The 20,418-nt window shown below is 45.3% G+C and overlaps 1 protein-coding gene across 2 annotated transcripts in view; it reads right to left on the bottom strand.

Annotated features, from left to right (window-relative positions):
* The window catches only part of CARMIL1 (capping protein regulator and myosin 1 linker 1), a 308,066-nt gene that overhangs the window by 38,208 nt on the left and 249,440 nt on the right, over window positions 1-20,418 (bottom strand). For both annotated transcript variants that reach the window (XM_021696859.1, XM_044917255.1), the window contains exons 30-31: window positions 3,752-3,818; window positions 3,321-3,517 (exon numbers count right to left, since the gene is read on the bottom strand). In XM_021696859.1, coding sequence (XP_021552534.1) covers window positions 3,321-3,517; window positions 3,752-3,818 — 264 coding nt within the window. The remainder of the gene's footprint in view (window positions 1-3,320; window positions 3,518-3,751; window positions 3,819-20,418) is intronic.

The raw sequence follows: 20,418 nt of genomic DNA, 5'->3' as shown, positions 1-20,418 counted from the left end.
GAGTTAGTCACCAATGACCAATGGTTTACTCAATCGTGCCTACTTAATGGAACTTCCACAAAACCCCTGAGTGATGAGATTTGGAGAGCCTCCGGGTCAGCAAACACACTGAGGTGTTGGGAGGGTGGCTCGCCCGGAGAAGGGTATGGAAGCTCCCAGCCCCTCCTCCCTTACCTCACCCTACACATCTCATCCATCTGGCTGTTCCTGAGGTGCATCCTTTACAATAACCAGTAATAATAAGTGTCTTCTTGAGTTCTGTGAGCCATTCTAGCAAATTATCATACCTAAGGAGGGGGTTGTGGAAACCTCCCTTGAATTCATAGCCAGTTGGTCAGAAGTACAGTTGACACATTGGGACGGACTGGCATCTGACATGGGGGTGCCACCAAGCCCTTAACCTCTGGGGTCTATGCTAACTCCAGGTAGTGTCAGAATTGAACTGAACTGGGGGGACACTCAGTTGGTGTCCAGAGTTGAAGAATTAGTTGGTGTGTGTGGGGTGGGGGGCGGGGGGCACCCACACATTTGGTGTCAGAAATGGTAAAAGTAAAAAAGAAAAAAAAAGTCACACCTTGGCTTTGAGCATTCTGATACTTAGAAAAGCTCAGTAGGGGGATTAGAGGTCAAGGTCAAGTTCCAGAAAAGTTAAAATAGACTTAGGATAGACTGAGTCCACTCAATCCTAGCAAAACAAAAACAAGACAATAATATTAAATGATTATCACTACTGAATCCTAGTGAGAAAGGTCAGCTGCAATCCCCTCATTCTCAGCTGAAAATGTGGCCACTTCACAGAGTGGAGGAAGTACTTTGAAAATCATAAAGTAGTACATTTTCACCATGAGCCCGAAGAAAAGCAAGCTATGCCACGCTTCGCAGTCCACCATGCCTTGGGGAAGAAGCCAGATCCACTTGGACCCATGACCACAACCCATGGTTTTAGGCCACAGGCTTGTACCACCAGCCAAGTCCCTCGGACGGAAGAGCTGGGCGTGAGCAGGACCTGTGAGCCGGGCTCTGCTGTGGGCAGAGTTCAAATCTCTCCGGCATATACCTACTACGTTCCTCCACCAGCACTCTGTCTCCACTTTCTTCCCTTCCCTTCTCAGTTTTTAAATTCTGTTCACAACATTCTCCTCCCGTGGGTCGCCTTAATCAAGGGGAAACAAACCATCATCTCAGGTACAAGTTACACTGCTAATGACTCTCCACATGGAAAGAGCCAAAGAGGAGCCATTCAGTAACCAGTGAGAATCTAGTGTGGAGGTCATCTTCTTCCCTATCTAAAAAGCCTCTTCCTTACTTAAAAAAAAAGTTTATTCCTTTAAGAATATGTAATAGTGGGATGCCTGGGTGGCTCAGTCAGTTAAGCGTCTGCCTTCGGCTAAGTCATGGTCCCAGGGTCCTGGGATCGAGTCCCACATTGGGCTCCCTGCTCAGCGGGAGCCTGCTTCTCCCTCTGCCTCTGCTTATGCTCTCTCTTTCTCGCTTTCAAATAAATAAATGAAATATTTTAAAAAAGAAGAAAAAGAATATGTAATGGTGTACTAAAATGTTAAAATCAAGTAAATCAGAAAACAAAGCACTGAAGTTGTTTTCTTTTGTTTTTCTGAAACCATGTCAAGCTATTCAGGTTTGAATGAGAAATAAACTAAACACAACTAGCCTGAGGTAGTTTGAATAAATGACTGACCAGACAGATAATTACTGTGACCTTCATCCACTTCTGTCTCCAGTCATCTACCTATCGTTCAATAAGTACGGTTGAGCATCTACTATGTTCTAAAAACATACAGAGCACCGAAAATAAATCCTAGGATAATAAACCACACGCCTTCCTACATGGAGCTTACAGACAGAAAGTGTTTAGAGAACACTACGGTGAGAGGTATAAAAGCAGCTATAACAGCTATGAGGAGCAGGCACTGGAGGAGCCATGGCCTCCATGGAGGGTTGTTCAGGTTGTGCACTGTGCAAAACCAGTCTGTGAGAATGAACTCCCCTGGAGTCATGTAAGCACAGACCTATGGGAACACAGAGGTGGAGACAGGGAGGGTCTCCTGGAACACTGAGGCAAGTGGAGATCTGAAAGATAAATGGTCGTCAGCCCAAGAGATATGTGGGGCATGGAGGGGAAGTGACAAGAAGAAGGCTGCAGCTCTGTGGAGGCCTGAGACCCAGGCTGGGAAGCAGCAATGTCAGGGATGACTAGGAGGAAGGTAGACAGCAGATCAGGGTTGGCAGCGGGGACCTGGTGTTCAGGATCATATCACGGTTTCTGAATTGTCAATGCTCCGTGCGGGGCAGGCGCTAGGAGGGATGCTCCGTGGGTGGCAGGTGCTAGGAGGGAAAGGTGGGTTTACAGACAGAGAAGCTCCCAGTTCTGAATGTGCCGAGCCCGAGGTGCTCTGGGACACTTAAGTTCAGGAGGCAGGGGAACATTTGAGCCCAGAGCAGAGCAGACAGGGCAGAAGTCAACAGATGGTAACCACGGGTTCTGACCACGGGGCCCAGGCAGCAAATAACACACTCGATGCCCTCACCAGTGGAAAAGAAGCGTGCGGGCCTCAGAGGCCCACGGGAAATCGCTTTCGGGAAGGATGGGGTTTTCTGTGTCAAGTAAGCTCTGAGACATCAAGTGAGAGGACAGCGGACAAGCGCGCACAGGATGCGGCCGGGAGTGACCTGGGGCAGCTGCAGAGGTGGCCGGGCGCAGAGCGGACTGCGGAGCAAGGAAGGTGAGCAAGAGAGACAGCAGGTGCGGAGGACACGAGCCCGAGAGCCGCTCAGCACCAACAATCCCATCTCCTCCGGCAGGCGCGGGAGCTGCCGCGTCGCTGCACCGGCTCCCCCCGACGGCCTCTGCACCCCTGCGGGCTCGCACGTCAGCCAAAGCAAAGGCATCGGCAGAGCCCAGGACCGGGCGGCAGACGGGGAGTAGCGTGTGCACCCCCGAGTCACGCACAAGCCACTTTCAATCACCAGCAAATGCTCTGGTGCTTATTTTCCATCGTGTCGCACTCAGACGTGAAAAATTCCGCACGCGCAGCCGATTTATCGCACCCACGCGACCGCTGTTTTTCTAAGGGCTTCTTCCAAGGGCAACTCTGCTCCGAAGGGTTGGAAACTTAAAGCAGTGTCTTTTCAAAAACTGCTGGGCGCCCAGCGGACAGGCTGTGCTCGAGCGTCCGGCGGGCCGGTTCGGCTGCCCTTGGCTGCCAGCGTCCGGGCTGGGCCAGGCGCCCGCGCCCGCGCCCACCCCCCCCTCCCCCGGGGAGGAAAGGCCGAGGGGAGAGGGGGCCCCCCCGGCCACCTACCGCCGCCTGGGTGGGCTGCTGCTTCTTACTCCGCTTTGGCCTTAACTTGGTGAAGTGCTCCAGCTTCTTCCCCTCCTCGGAAGGCAGCTCGGAGATAAACCCCGAGCTCCGCTTCTCCTGTCGGGCGGACGGGATAGGCGGGTCCTCGATGTGAATGGGCACCTCCTCCAGCGCTTTATCGAGGTCAAACTCCATCTCTGAAATAAAGCAGAGCCCCGGGCTGAATCGCCCTGCGTACAGACGCATTACAGAATTCCTCAAAGTCACTCTATCACGGAATAGCAAACACGGGCTCACAAATCACTTCACGCTCCCTGTCCACATTTACTCATACAGAGCATCCCTGGGAGGCATCCCGGAGGTGGTCCGAGGTCCCCGCTGGGGGTGTTTCATGGTTATAGGGAAATGGCGGGCATTCAGAAATAACTCACCGAAGGCTCTGGAAACAGGTCGCAGCATCCGGCTATGGATACTCTTCCTTTTGGACTTAGGGGTCATCTAGCAATGAAATAAAGAAAGCACTTAGGTATTCACAGGAAACTTGCCTTTCAAACTTTGGAAACCTTTCTGGGGGTGGGTGATGGGTGGAGAAACATCTGGGCTCAAATGTTTACACTACTTGCTTTGCTGCTTTAGAGGATGGTTGGTCACATCTGACAGCCTGACTGGAAAGGCTGAACCCATACATTTCTAAATGTTTATAATGTTCTCAACTGATACAGCCCCCTGCTTGCTTCTTGCCTCCAGCCCTAATCAGTTACATTCTATTTATATGGCGGAAAGGAACAATGAAAGACAGGGAATGTAATTCCAAGCTGCGCATGAGGATATTAAAATGGATATTAAAAAACAGATTAAGGGGCGCCTGGGTGGCTCAGTCGTTAAGCGTCTGCCTTCGGCTCCGGTCATGATCCCGGGGTCCTGGGATCGAGCCCCGCATGGGGCTCCCTGCTCGGCGGGAAGCCTGCTTCTCCCTCTCCCACTCCCCCTGCTTGTGTTCCCTCTCTCGCTGTGTCTCTCTCTGTCAAATAAATAAAATCTTTAAAAAAAAAAAAAATTCCACTGGGGCGCCTGGGTGGCTCAGTCGTTAAGCGTCTGCCTTTGGCTCAGGTCACGATCCCAGGGTCCTGGAATCGAGCCCCGCATCGGGCTCCCTGCTCGGCGGGGAGCCTGCTTCTCCCTCTCCCACTCCCCCTGCTTGTGTTCCCTCTCTCGCTGTGTCTCTCTCTGTCAAATAAATAAATAAAATCTTAAAAAAAAAAAAACCAGATTAAAAGATTGTAAACACCAGTCGCTAACAATTGAAACTACAACTATCCACTGCTCATTACCACCAGAACATCAAACATTACTGATGCAAGGCAACGCCCAACTCTTTGTCCCTTTCAGGATTTAAGCACTGTAGCTGTTTTGTTTCATACTTTTGCCACTGAGATTTTGATCTTTATATTACGGGCAAAGGCTAACTGGGAAAAAGATGCCATGACTTGGAAGTCCGTCTGCTGTCACTTCTCAGTAAGAGTCCTTCATCCTCTTAGTCTTCTAAAAAATGAAACCTAAACCCAAACCACCAAAACATCTTAAGCATTGGTGCCAACTGTTGATGATGTAAAGCCAAATCTAGAGCGGGTAATTAGCTTCTCCTGCAACAGGACCACAAGCGTGAAAACGGGAGGTCACCTAGAGAAACGAATCACCTAGAGAAACGAATTTGAAGGAAGAAACTGAGCCACAGAGATGACAACAGCTCCCCTTCGAGCCGGCATTAGGAGCAGCATCGGGGACAGACCCATTGTGAGGCTGGCCCAGCATCCCTCCGAACCGCACCCTTCAAAATCAATATACAGATGAATGGACTTGAGGGATGTTTTAATTGGTCTGATACTGGAAACTAGCATTTGTCTAAAATAAGAGATAACAGAACTTACTTGGTAGTCTTTCATTTAACAGGGTGCCATGTAAGGCTTTCTCAAAAAACATCCACACAGTTGACACTCTTTGGTTCAAGGAATGAATGGTTCATACTGACCTTTAAAGCAAACAACTTTACAGTTCTAACAATTTTATGCCAGATTTAACAATAGTATCCTTTTGCTGCTACTTATTATTGAGAGAAAAGGGAGAGAAAAGATGAGCAATTACATTTAAATCCAGACTGGTCTTCCTGAAATATACAGTGAAAACTTGGTGATTTGGTTCTTTCAAGGTTTAGTTAAAGGCAGATGATCTGAGGAATATCTATTTGTAAACAACAGGCTTTGTGGGTTCAGTAAAAAACACAGTCAATCCAATGCAACTGGAAAGGGATCCAGCTTCCAGGTTGTTCTCCCCTCAAAATGCCCTTGCAGTCGACTGAACAGGATAGTGGACTGACTGGTCTATTCATAGGTGAACCTCTAAAAATAATTAATTTTCAGGAGACACAAACTCCTGAAATATACGCTATGTTTAATGAAAATGTCTTTAGTATTCCAACCACTTTGTGCACAACCTTGATGGGTAAAAGGATTAAGAAGCAGCTGGAGATATAATTTCCAGCCAATCTGTTTAGACAGCCACAAATAAAGAAGAAAGAGGTTTAAAAATGCATGGAATGACGATGTCTTCCAACATGTTTTCCTGTGACTCTTGATTAGATTTTATAGAAAGAGTGTTCATGGGCAAAAATAATCTGGCTCGTTTCCCTACATAACCTTTATAACGGAGGCCAAATGTGTGTAAAACACATGACAATTATGACATTTCAAATATATTACAATTTTAAATATATGAAATGGAATTTTATGTATAGTTATATATAAAAGAATACATAGACTACATAATATTTATAAGCAATATGAAAATATAAAGAGACATTTACAAACTGATGCCAATCTGTAACTAGGTCATTCAGCTCAACCTAATTTTACAGACAAACTGAGGAATTTAGGAAATCATCAGGATATTTGATGGTAGACATCAACCAAAGGGAAACTAGTTCGCTCTTCTTGGTTTGACTTTCTAATGCTTCAAAGTTATCCTTCATTTCATATGCTCTGTACAAGAGCAAATACCTCCTAATTGCATTTCACATGAAACTCTCCCACTGTATGTGACATATCTGTTAGTTTCAAAGTTTTTGACATTTGGACAGGGACAATGGACTTTTGCTAAAATAGGCAGGACTCGAAATCAGACTAGTTTCTGAAACTGGTATTAAGAATGCAACTCAATTTTAGACATTTCTTCTGATACACGAAAAGTTTCATGATCTCTTTCTTAATGGTTTAAGTATAACAATGGGGGGGGGGAGTGAATTTTATTTCTCTCCTATTTTTCTTTCCTTTCAAATTTTTTCTTCCTTAACAGTTTTAGATAAAAAACTGAACTTGCTCACTCTTTACTGGCTTACTCCTATGATCCCGTTACATATAAACCTAAAGCAAGAGGAAATATAACAATGAGCTATGACTATCTACCCAAGTATATATTTAGGAACAAAGATTCTATGTTTCTCCAGAAATCTGGTTTATATGCACTCCTGCCAACCCCCCTCACACCTGTTGATTAGGTAAAAGTTGCAACCTGGGGGGAAAAAAAAATCTAGCTTTACCAGCCTCTTCAGAACTATTAACGCTCTTGTATCAAAATGAAAGGGCTAATTTTCTCAGACTGTTTCCTAGTCTTCATTTCCTGCCCTGGACATTTGTCAATGAGTATTTACTGACAGGAGAAATCAAGAAGTGCCCCTCAGATGAAGAGGGTCAGGGCCTGAAGCAGAAGAGGTACACACACCAAAGGACTCTTTACAAATCAATTCATGGTTAACTATTATTTTAGGCCTAGACAAAATTACTTTATAAATGCATTTTGTAATAAATTATTTTCAAATTCACATACTCAGGAAATAGGAGGAACAGTGTTGAACCCTTTAAAAAGTAACTTTAGAAGGAAAACCCTACATGCAAGACTTCTTTCTCATCCTGACATCACCAACCATCAATAAATCCCCACTGTGGCCAACTACGGATGAAAGGCAGGGCCCTATTCTCTAGGAATCAAAAGCAACACAATGTCTACGTTGCTCAGAAATCTTACTCATTTGATCTGATTTTTATAATGGAATTAAAACAATTCTTGTGTCACTCAAGTGACAGGTCTACTTTAATGCTTTGACTTAGGCTGGAGTCTGACGAACAGCACAACATTTTTTTCCTGTTAAACTCACTTTTAACATGTAATTCCTAACATACTTTTTTTTTTAAAACGAGAGTTAAACTGTTTCTATCACCACAAAAATAGGATGGAGAAGCTGCCTTGTTCATTTTATCAAGTTCGTGCAAAGAATAATAAACAACACTCTCACTTTGAGCTCAAGAATCCCTCATTTTCTTTTCCCTGAGGTTAAAACAAAAAAGCAAAAAACAAAACAAAAACACGGTTGGTTAAAAAAAAAAAAGCTGGGAAATGAATTAGGAAAATTCTTCTCATACAAGAAGCAAATCATGATGCCAATTTTCTACAACCCTGGGAAGCAAGAATCAGGAAAAAAAAACCAAAACAAAACCCGGACATTTAAGTAATCACACTTTTTTTTTTTTTTTTGTATACAAAGGGAAAAACCACCTCTCCCCTCTTGAAGGTTGGTACCCTCTTCATCAACACTCTGCTTGGTTTTGGGCACAGCTAGGATCTTTTAAATTCATCGCCTGTTTTGCTAGCTGAACCATCTTGTAAAATCCAATCTTGTCTCTAAATTGCTGCCTGTTTCACGCAGGATCCACAGATGGATGACGACACTTGAGTCTCCAAAAAAACCAGCCGGGCAGCGCAGAAGCAGATGGGGCACAAGAAAGCAAAGTAGTACAGCCAGAAACTGCAGAGCCACCAAAAAATACTTACACTTGTACAGCAGAGAGTCTCCATGCAGCAAAAAGGAAGGAAAAAAATATGAATGGAAGAGAGATAAAGCAACAGCATTACAAGAACAGGGGAGGGAGAGACACGGTTCACAAACAAACAGAAAAGCTCCATAAAAAGCCTTCATAGCAAAGAAACAGGGCAAGAATGAGGCCAAAATATGGGCTTAACACATCCATTCTAGCTCTTTATAAGCAGAAGCACAATTATAGCTTGAAAATAGCAGAAACTCTTACAGATGTTACCTCCTTTGTTAAGTGCATACAGAATGCCGCCTACAAACCCCATAAGGTAGTGACCCCATTTGGGGAATGGAGATGTCATCAGCTCCAAAGGCACACGGTGGACAGACCACTGGATGGACATTGGAAAACTCCATGCAGGTTTTGGTTCTTGGGTCAAACTGCTAGACCCAGAAACAACATGGGGACAAAGTATCTCCAGGCGTGTCGAAACATCCCATCTGGGGATCTTTCTCTACCATCCTATGCTCCCCCACTACACTTTAGGATGAAGTAGCTTTGAATTCTCTCTCCCCCTCAGTCACCAAAGCTTTTCAGGAATGGAGCTAATGCCAGGTTCTAGAATAACTACCTACCCACAGTGTTATCAAGGGTGATGATACCTTATGCGTTATATTTCACATTCAGTCTCTAATTAAATAATTTTTTAAACCCCACTGATCACCAACAGTTGTTGGGTCATCTCCTTAATGCTTGAAAATTTATAAGAGTTTTTAAAAACATAACCAAAACACAAGTCCAGTTATAGAATGTCAGGCTTTGTGAAAGCAAAGTACTTGGTGGGGGTAGGGGGGTGAGGGAGTCTTCCAAATTTCCTGAAAACACACCCTGAGGAAGACTACCTACTCCATCTACCTGGGGATGACTCTTCTTTTCCCAAGTACCTTATTTTTTCTGTGCCGATTTTTCTTAATGCACAGCACGATGAAATAATGGGGCCCTGCAATCTGGGGATGTGAGGGTCTGGGTCTCTTTAGGAAAAAGGTGGCACAGCGGCGCCTGGGTGGCTCACTCAGCTGAGCATCTGACTCTTAATTTCAGCTCAGGTCATGATCTCAGGGTCATGGGATGGAGCCCTGTGGCAGGTTCTGCGCTCAGTGCAGAGTCTGCTTGGGATTCTCTCTCTTCCTCTCCCTGTGCCCCTCCGCTGCTCACACGTGTGTGCTATAAAGAAATCAATAAAATCTAAAAAAAACCCAAAAAGGTGGCACACCAGTCAGAGGCATTCCCCATAACCATCGCCAACAACACCATTATCATCAGCATATTATCTGCTTATCAGAAAGGCTTCCATCAGCAACGTGCCAAAAAAGCCTCAGTCTCCAGACTCATTTCATACTGTATTAGGTAATTTTCTTCAAATAGATTTCATTTTAGGATTCATTAAATTAGATTGAAACAGTCTTGCTAGATGAAAGGAGGAAAAGTAAAAATACATTTTCACACATTCTTGAATTGCCTGAAATAAAGACTCCCGCTCCCCTTTGTAAACACACACCCCTTCGAAAGTTTCCTTAAAGATAAAACTATGGATACATACATGAGTGAGTTACAGCTGATGGTTAAGTCTCATGGATAATTTTAGATTTCCCTTCTTTTTGTGAAAGGTTAAACCAACAAGAGAAGTGCTCTGTCCCAATTATCTACCTAAAGATCATTATAAGTGAAGGTGAGGGACCTTTCAATTGGTTCAACTCCTAAAATGACAGGCAAGCAAAAAAAAAAAAACAAAAAACAAGTTCCTATGAAGAGGGAAACCATGGCAACAGAGGGCTCAACTTTTCAATGGAACAAAGGTCATTAGCTCACGCCTCTACTCCTTCTTTTTGGAACTCCGGTAACTATATCGACTTCAACAGCTCCCATTACAATAGGAGAAGGACCAGTGAGTGAAGAGAGGTCATCCTCTCTTAAGAGCAGTCTCACGCTCAAGGCTTTGGCATTCAAGAACTGAGCTCTAATCCTGAATCTGCCCCTTACGGGGTTGTGGAGCTTTGGCCAATGTTTTTGTAACATCAGGCTAGCTTTCTAGTTTGTAAAATAAGGTTAAATAAGATAAAGTGAATATAAAGTGTTTATAGTGCCATTCAACGGCCTCACAGCGCTTCAATAACTGGTAGTGACTTTGAACATTAGTAATACTATCATCTTTCCATCACCTGCTCCCAAGTCAAAGATCAGCGGGTGAGGACGCACGCGTAAGTAGTAGACTTACAATAGCCAAAAGCTGGGAACAATCTAAAAGCCTATGGAACAGGGAAATGATAACTCAAATGAAACATAGTGAAATGATAGAACAACAGTTAAAGGGGGAAAACAGGGGGCGCCTGGGTGGCCCAGTCGGTTAAGCGACTGCCTTCGACTCAGGTCATGATCCTGGAGTCCTGGGATTGAGTCCCGCATCGGGCTCCTTGCTCGGCGAGGAGCCTGCTTCTCCCTCTGACCCTCCCCCCTCTCATGTACTCTCCCTCATTCTCGCTGTCTCAAATAAATAAATAAATCTTTAAAAAAAAAAGGGGGGGGAAGCTTCACATGTAACAACATGAATAATCCTCAAAAGGTAATATTGAATGAAAAACGCAAGTTTCGGAAAAATACACATGGCATGATGCCATGGATATAAATTCTAAACCATACAAAATAACACTATATATTGTTCATGAATCCATGTATGTTTGAACATACAAAGTAAACAGGAAGTGTCCAAACTCAGGACAGTGGTGCCTCTGAGGGAAGGGGGAGGAGAGAGAGAACGTCAGTGGTGGTGGAAGGAGGCTACGACTTTATCAGGAACGTTTTATATTATTTAAGATTCAATAAGTATTTACTGAGCACCTACTGCGTACCAGGCCCTCTTGAGAAGGGGGATGGTATAGCTGACTCACAGCAGATGGTGTCCATGTCAGGTTGTCGGGCTGTTGGTAACACCAAGTTCATTAGGTGGGGACCTCCATTATAAGAGTACCTTCCCCCTTGGGAATTAATAGTAAGTCTTTGAGCCGATACCTCTGTTTCATGGGGATGACCCCATTTTCAAACAACCATCAACAATCCTTACCTGAATGAACTAATACAATGCGGACTACAAAATTGTACCTGTTTTCACTTTTATCATCATTCCCGCATTTATTAGGTGCCATCCCCTGCAAAGATCAACTATTCCTTTAAAAAGTCCTCTGTATCGTCCTCTTTTTAATTTTCTTAGTATTGCTATGGACTCATGGATGTTTTAAAATTAATTCAATCTATCATAAACTATTACTGTCATTATTCTTTCTGGTGCTCAGAATGTCCCAGCGGGAGCCATTTCAATCTGGATTTTGTAGCCTTTGAAATTATCCCATTGGATTTGGAGCCAATCCCTGCTTTTTGATACAAGATATCCTAGGCTCACCTTCTGCTTTTCTGTGCACTTCTAGAATAGATATGGGTAATCCCTGTTTAAGGAACTAGGTTACAAAAATTAAATATTTCCTACCAGATTTTCAGCTGAGTCACTGCTCAAGGGGAACCAAAACTCATTCTTTTTTTTTTTTTTTTTTAAGATTTTATTTATTTATTTGAGAGAGAGAGAGTAAGAGAGAGCATGAGAGGGGGGAGGGTCAGAGGGAGAAGCAGACTCCCTGCCGAGCAGGGAGCCTGACGTGGGACTAGATCCCGGGACTCTGGGATCATGACCTGAGCCGAAGTAATTTCTATGCATTTCCATTTTTAAAAGGTTGAGCTGGTGTAGATCTCCATGAAAAAAAAAAAAAAGATGCCTAATCCTTTTGTGCTGACAGCTGGACAGTAACAGGTTTTAAACTCTAGCGAGAGTAGGGGTAACATAAGCTATAACTCTGAGAGAGCTGCAATAAATCTGTGGACAAAAGGGGGAACAATATGTAGAGATTTAGTGAGAGGCTATTTCCTACTGAACACATCATTAAATCCAGCTATTCACATCACCCTTATTAACTTTCATATCCAGAGCCTCATTTCATATGGCAGTTAAAATGGCATCACGGTGTTAAAACAAAAGCTTTCAGGGAGTAGCACTGATGAGAGCCTATTGTGAAAATCACAGGAGGGAATGATTTGTACATTAACATGATTCACTTCCTTACTCTCCAGATTTGCACAATTTTCTTTTTTGATGCAAGAAAATTAAAAATCTTTCTCTTCCCAACTCTGTCATGTTTTCTCGAGGAAACAGTTAATGGCTCACTTTTTGTTCATTCTCACTCATCGTGTAACTGATGCCAAAGTGAAGTTTCACACTCGCATGTTTTCTTTAAAAAGTAGCTATAATTTAATGCATTTTTCTTAAGAGCTGTCCAAAGAATGAAAGTACTTGGTACCAACTGCAAGCAAATATCTTACCTTGAGAGCCCCTGTTAGTGCTGCTGGGCTCAGAAGCATGATGCTTATGAACACGAGCACCAGGTACATGCCCCATGTAGCATTATTATAAAAAAGAGAAGTACTTTATTGCAGTATTAACCACAATGTTATTCTTTTTTTTTTCTTAAAGATTTTATTTATTTATCTGAGAGAGAGAATGAGATAGAGAGAGAGAGCATGAGAGGGGGGAGGGTCAGAGGGAGAAGCAGACTCCCTGCTGAGCAGGGAGTCCCATGCGGGACTCGATCCCGGGACTCCAGGATCATGACCTGAGCCGAAGGCAGCCGCTTAACCAACTGAGCCACCCAGGCGCCCAAGCACAATGTTATTCTAATAGTCATGAAAAGTTGAGGAAGATTTTAACTTTTTTAATTGCAAAAGAATGAATAAATAATTAGGGAAAACTCCAAGTATTACACTTGAGAGAGGTATTTAAGTCCCCACTAGATCTTTGGAAAATCCACGTGAAAACGGAGGGCAGGAATGAGGCTGGGAGATTTAAAAACTCGCCTTCGGAATGGACGTCATGGCTCAGTGACATCAAGAGGAATAATCAAAATTAGCCTAAAATGCTTAATGTAACCCATTTACTCTGTCCGTAGGATATCAACTCTATAAAGATGACAAAAATTAATCGTCAATACTACCACCACCACCACAAAAACCAGACAAATCCTCTAACAAAATGGGGCATCTGGGTGGCTCAGTCAGTTAAGCATCTGACTCTTGATCTCAGGGTCATGAGTTGTTTAAGCCCCTCATGGGGCGCCACACTGGGCATAAAGCCTACTTAAAAAAAAAAAAAAGTTTTAAATCCTATAACAATTTACTCTACTGTTTAAAAAACTTGAGTCCAGTAAACCCCAGTGGTGGTAAGTAAAAAGAGTAGATGGTGGAAGGGCCTGATGCCTTGGGATGCTGATTGGTGAGCTGTAGCGGCCAATCAGCAATCAGGAGATCTGGTTCTCTCTGGATCTCCTGGATCTCCAAGCTCTCCTAAGTCTTATAACTCCTTGTCCTAAACCTCCAACCTCAAGCAGAACTTGGGGTAAAGATGGTTTACCACCCAAACTCTATAAAAACCTGATCTGGCTCAGAAACCAAGGTCTTTGTCCTGTTCAGTTCAACTCTGATTAACATCCCTTCTGAATGGATTCTCCAGTGAGACTCAGAAGAGAATGGATTCTCAAGACACCTCTCTCCAAATTACAGATCCACTAGTTTGATAGTTACTTGCTCATAACCTTCAATCATTATTAACACAGTCTGCTTCATTTGTGAGGAAACCTGCCAAAAACAAGGCAATATTGTTTGCCACCTGTGATTTTTCGTTGGCTTTGGCTGCATTTTAAAGTGAGTTAACTATTTGCAACCCATTTGCTACAGGGAACAGTGAGATAAACTGTCTATCAAAGACATGTCCTACATGCCACTATGGTGGTGTATTATAACCAAAGAAGACTGGCTTTCGAAAGCACATCGGTACAGTCTCTACCTGTTGTCCTGACCTAATATTAACTATATGGCAAACCCTACATGAATGCCCTTCGTTGACATTCTCCAACATTTAAGATTTCAGTATCAAATAACTGCATACAGGTGGCCAATTGATCCAGTTACCTGGGGAGTCGAGGCCACACAGGGCTCAACCAGCAGCATTTCTGTGGTTTTGCTATGCCCACGATAGAGGACGCTCTGAAGTGTTTTTTAGGAAAAGACCATTTTGGCCATGCTGACTTGGGTGTGGCTTTGGGGGATTTCAACTGAGTGCTTGCTCAAGGGCGGAGGTCAACTTGAAGCAGCTTCCAGAGGAAAACCCTGGCTTGGTTGCAGGTACCCACCCTCTAGCTCAGCTCTGGTTAGGCAGTCCTCTCTCTGAGCAAGAGAAATGGTCACATGGCTCAATTTGATAATCAGACGTCAGGTCTGCAGCTTGCCACACGAATTCCCGAGGCTAAGGCCCCCCCCTTCCCAGCGAGCAGAACGGAGCACCGCACAGGCAGAGCTGGGGACAGATCCCGAGCTTGGCTTTAACATCCTTGTCTGTTTTTTTACCCCTCTTAACTCTGTTCACTCACTTTACCTTTTAATTTCTATTTTATTAATTACAAAATATGCCCCTAAAGTAGTTTCTCAAGGAAAGCAGAACATGTATAACTCCAAGAAGCAACTATATAAATAAGGTTATACAATCTAAACTAAAATACATAAAAGAAATGCAGTTATATCTGGAGCATGGAAGTAATTTGTTTTTGGTCTAGTTTCCAAGTGTGGTTTTCAGTCTGAAAGTCAGGATTTTCGGCAGAACATACATCAAGGGCCAAAGCTAAAAACCATTACTTTATATTTTGATTTTGTTCAGGAATAGGCTGGGGCGACTGGGTGGCTCAGTTGGTTAAGCGTCTACCTTGGGCTCAGATCATGATCCCGGGAGTCCTGGGATTGAGGTTCCTCTCCCTTCTCTCCCAAATAAATAAATAAAATCTTAAAAAAAAAGAAAAAGAATAGGCTTGTGAGAGATGTTTGACCACAGCCCTGGTAGATGTGAAATCAAATACCAAACTCCAGCAGTGATGGCGGTTTCCTCGGAGTTTGGAGAAACCAAGAATTTGGAGAGGCCAACTTTGCTCTGAATTTCCACATGAGAGCTGCAGAATGAAGACGACCTCATCCCAACCCCGATGAGTATCCCTCAACTACAACTGGTACACTGACAGACTGACGTCGAATCACGAAGGCCATCGAGTGTGGCCTGCTTCTACTCAGGCGGTCCCCCGCACCTGGGCTCCCTCCCCAGCCACCTACAGCTTAGCCCCTGCTTTCCGTCATTCCCAAATTTCAGCCCGCGTTATTCCAGCCCGCTCGTTCCCTCCACAGCAAGCCTCTACTTTCAGGAGATATTTGGTTAAGACTCCAACTCTACCAGGAGATATTTGGCTAAACTTCCAACTCCATCAGGCAAGAAGGAAAGCCAGGAAACCAAACATGCGGCAAACAGCATGGCCTGATTCGCCAGGAGTGAATGTGGACTGACCACATATGTTCTCGGAAGGGGCGGCTCGCAGAGGCAGAGAGCCCTCTGTCCCAGGTCTCTCTGCTGCTCGTTCCCGTCCGTTCAAACACAAGCTAGAATCTTGCCCAGTCCACTGACAGGAAGGTCAAACCCCGTAAGGACAGTAGGCCTGCAGTCATGCAGACCCGGCCCACCGAGCTCCTGGTGCAAAACCCTTGGGCATGGGCTCTTTCTCACCCAACCTCCCCAGCCTTTGCTGCCAGTGACCCAGGCCATCCCGAAGACCAGGGACCCAGCAGAGAGGGCACGGGCTTGCGACTCGGCTCAGTGATAATGCAGTGCCCAGCTCTGGCTGTCCCTTAACTAGCCGTGTGCTCCGGGGCAAGTGTCTCAGCATCTCTGGACTCTGGGAGTCTCATCTGAAAAATGGGTTAAAGAGCTCCCATGGATACTGTATGTCTGGGGGGGGGGGGGGGGCTTTTCTCCTTTTTCCCTATACAACTTGTTGAGAGTTTAGATCGCTGAGGACATAACCTATAATCTCATTCTTCAAACCTCATAAAAATAACCTTTTCATGCAAGGGATTAGTTTCTAGAGTCTGCAGAGAAATGTGTTACGGACATTTGATGGAATTCGCTACACAGAAATCAGAAAGACATAAATCCTGTACTCTTAAGCAGCAGAGAATCTTGTAGGGAAGCAGAGCCAAGCAATAACCGGAACGCAAAGCCATGCCATTAAACAAGATTTACTGAGCGATTATTACGTGCTGGGCACTGAGCAACAGACACCGGGAGATGTGGTCAACAGCACAACCCAGGTCCCTGCCCTCCAGGAGCTGAGAGTCCAGTGTGGGGAGGTGGGCAAAACATACCTCCAGGAGCAAATAAGATCATTCCTGGTGGTGATCAATGCTGAGAAGACAAAAGGCGGTAATATGGTGGAAGGACTGGAAGGAAGTGAACGGAAGGGAGTGCGGAACCAGGTGGACACAGACAGGCAGGGGCCTCGCAGACCCGAGGAAAGCGTATTTATTCTGGGCGCAATGGGAGGCTGTCGGAGGGTCCGACACCTGGGACACGGGTAGGTTCCCAGGCTGCTGGGTAGGGACTGACAGGTTGCAGAAAGGCAGGAATGGAGGCAAGACTGCGGGCTGCCAGCGTGCGTCAGGGGTACAGGCAAGAACCGAGGGTGACGAGGCTGAGGGACAGAGCGGGACTGGGCAGTACGGGAAAGGGACAGCTTGAGCCTGCGGGTAGAACCAGTGTCATACATGGGGCTCGGGCGTGCTTGGGAGCGGGGGGCGGGTAGTCTGTGGCTCTCTGTTGTGGACACCATCTAGTTCAGATGTCAGGGAGAGGCTGAACATACAAGTCTGTAGCTCGGGGTAAACGGACGTAGAAAGGAGAGTGGTTACGGAGCTGGGGAGGTGGTCTGGTAAGTGTGTCTACGCTGCGGGGCGCGTGCGGACTACATGCTCACACCAGCTGCTGAGCCCACTCACACCCACCGTGCCAACTGGACATCTCAGCCAGGGCCTGGCGGGCACCCCCACTCAACACATCCACTACTGTCCGTTTCTGGCGAGACCTGCCGTTCTCCCATATTCCTCAGCTTCACGGACTCCTTGCCGCCTTAAAATAATATATAAACAAGCTAGCCCCCCGTGAGTCTCAAGACTTACGTGGTATGGCCTCCAGCCTCTTTGCCAACCCCCCATCCCTGCCGCACATAATGCTACAACAGTTCCTCAATCTGCAATGTCCTCTCCTCGCTCTGAACCCGTGTGCGCCGCTCTCTGCCACGTTCACTTACTCATTCTCCTCCCAGCCAAGTTCTCTCTCAAATGCCATCTCTCTCTGTCCCAACAGTTACCGAGCGCCCACTATGTGCCAGGCATGATGCTCAGAACCTGGCTCCAGGATGCCTTCCCTGACGACGCCCCTCCCCCAGGCCGGGCCGGGCGACCTGCACTCTAGCAGAGCTCTAATAGTTCACTATCAATGTACAACCACCTCAAGCCCCAAATGAGCTGAGACCCATTTAGAACAGCAAGATTTGGGGGGAGAAAAAAAAGGAATAAATCAGGACCAAGAAGAAAAAAAAAAACGAAGCCCGAATTAAGGCTGCATACGATGAACTATACTTCTTCAGGCCCTAAACCCTTTTTTAGGTCAAGTGCACAGTGAGCTCTGAGGCCCTCGACGAAAGTGAGGCTTAAGTCATGGAGTAACGTGTTCGTGAGATAAGGAGCAAACCAGCAGCTCAGGATTTTCATCACTGCTGATAAAGACCTGCTATTTCTCCTGCATGTATTTGTAACAGAGGTACTCTGGGATGGAGTGAACAGTGACCATGACGTGTATATGGTAACAAGTTTTTTAGGGCTAGTTATTACGGCAGCCCTTACTGGAGCTCCAGGACACAATGCAGATGCACACCTCAGCAATTGTCCAGACCCAAAACAGCAGGAAGAAAGGGGCAAGTCTGTTTAGCCGAGACCTTCGAGGGCACCAGGTCCTCTCCCACCGCTGGATCTCTGCTCAGGCCCTGCCTGGGCCCCACTGCCCGGGGAAGAGTAGGTCGGGGTGAGGAGCTGTGTGTGCCTAGTGCTGGGGGCAAGCTGAACCACAGTGGGGAAAGTGAGCTTCTGGTGATGAATGTTCCTCAAACGTCTTTGACCGTGACCCAGCTTTTTTATTTTTATTTTTTAGGTTTTACTTATTTATTTATTTTTAGGACTCTCTGCACCCAACATGAGGCACGAACTTCCAACCCCGAGATCAAGAGTCGCATGCTCTTCTGACTGAACCAGCCAGGCGCCCCCTAGACTGTGATCCACCGTATATACGGAATGTATTTTATTCATGCCACGACCTGACGTACGCGTACATGTATGTACAACTGAAACAAACATTTGGTGTAATCTGGTCCTTTATATTCATACTTTGTTTCATTTCTGAGTTGTTTTTTTTTTAAACTCCTGGCCAGAACCATTACACTGACTTGATGAGTCACTTGTGGGCTGCTCTGAGGGTTGAAAGACGCATTCTGTGCTAATTCAAGCGTCTCTAGATGACTTCATTTCGGCGGCAGACTCACATCTTTCCACACCCAAGCAAATACACGTGTGGGCTTCCCACAGATGCTAGTTCTGTGATGTGCAGAACGAGCTTTGCCACTTCTGCCTTTCAGCGCAGCAAACTTGCTGGGTGATGACGCTGGTTCCTTCACCTTCCATTTCTAGCACAGAGCCGAGACCAGCGCTCACGATGGATGAACAATAAGCATTTATTGAATGAGTAAACGGCCCGCTAGTCCGTATTTTTAGTTCAGGGAGTCTTTCGATAGCTCAAAACTACCTAAGACTTCATCATCGAGGACTCCTCCTGCCTCCTCCCAGGGCTCTCGGGCCAGCAGCCACCTTGATCCAGTCTTTTCCCCGCGCCCGTTCCTGGGTAAGCCAGCCGCCCTGAAGGACCGCTCACCTTCTTCGTTAGACACACACACTTAGTATCTAAAGGCACTGTTCTCTAGGATTTGAATATGGTTTAATTCAGAAGTTAAAGAGGACATCTGGCCTTCGGTTTCCACTGGCAAGCAGTGATAACCTGGAGCTCTCTGACAGAAGAGAGAGGTTGTTAAACAAACACGCACACTCTGTAAACATGAGGTTTCTAAGGGTTGCAAAGTGGGATTGATTTTAGAGAAATCATCTAATATTGGCTCTACTGTACTAGCCCCAGGAGTTACCAAATCTGTGATTGCTTGTAAGGGACTTAACTAGTTAGGACTTGATTAAAAAAGGTCCTGTTCAAGGGAAGTATAAGTGTACTCCTATGTCATCTACAAACCCACCCCCACCCCACCCCCGCACAGGTAAACAACGGAACGTTTTTTGTTTGTTTCATCAATCCACAGGCTATTAGGGTCCTTTGCTTAATTTAACTCATGAGGGAAACCAAAATTATCTTTTATAATTATCATTACATGTCCGGAATTAAGCTCAGAAGAATCATCACATCCTCTGCAAGTCAGATGCCCAACTCAGAGGCTGGTTTTGGAATGCCCTGACTAGTCACAACTAGTTAATGTTCTAAGTCATTTTCGGGGGCGGGGGGATTTAATGAGTCCTCCCCGTCTTCTTCCTCAGGAGTTTGGTTCACACTGGGAGCAGTGGGGCTGTTCTGTCACCTGCCTGGAAAAGGTACAGGGATGACTATAGAAACGGGGTGTCACAGGGATTTTCCATGGGGTCTCCTTTGTCTCCTGGGGGCTGCTGAGGGTGGTCAATGCTGTGTGTTAGGCTTTCTAAAAAGGTTTTGGGGGCAGATCTCTAGGGGAGCTCCCTGGAATAGGGCCTCTGCAAATAGTATTGGTGCCAGTTAAAAATTAAAAAATTAAGAAAACTGTCAGTCATCAGGAAATGTTGACCTCTCGGGATTTGCGGGGCACCCCTGGCATTTCCACAAAGGTCTGCCACAGAAATTACTCAAAACTCTGAGGAACATACAACACCCATTCTAGCTGTACTATACTACAGTTTTGAAAATTAATATTTGGAAATCAAGAGGTTTTCATAGGTCACTTTGCAGTGATTAAAAAGTTAAGTGATATCAATAAGAAAATGACATTACAGAATAAATAAAATTATAAGAGGAAGCTAACAACCAGGGCTTGAACAACTTCCTGTACCTACTTAGTATGCATGCAACTAATTTAAATGAGATATTGACTCATTAGTCTATACTTGGCAATATTGTTAATAGATTAGTTCTA

Source organism: Neomonachus schauinslandi, chromosome 8 (genome assembly GCF_002201575.2).
Source record: "Neomonachus schauinslandi chromosome 8, ASM220157v2, whole genome shotgun sequence".
NCBI lineage: Eukaryota > Metazoa > Chordata > Mammalia > Carnivora > Phocidae > Neomonachus > Neomonachus schauinslandi.
This window is presented reverse-complemented; position numbering and strand designations above follow the sequence as displayed.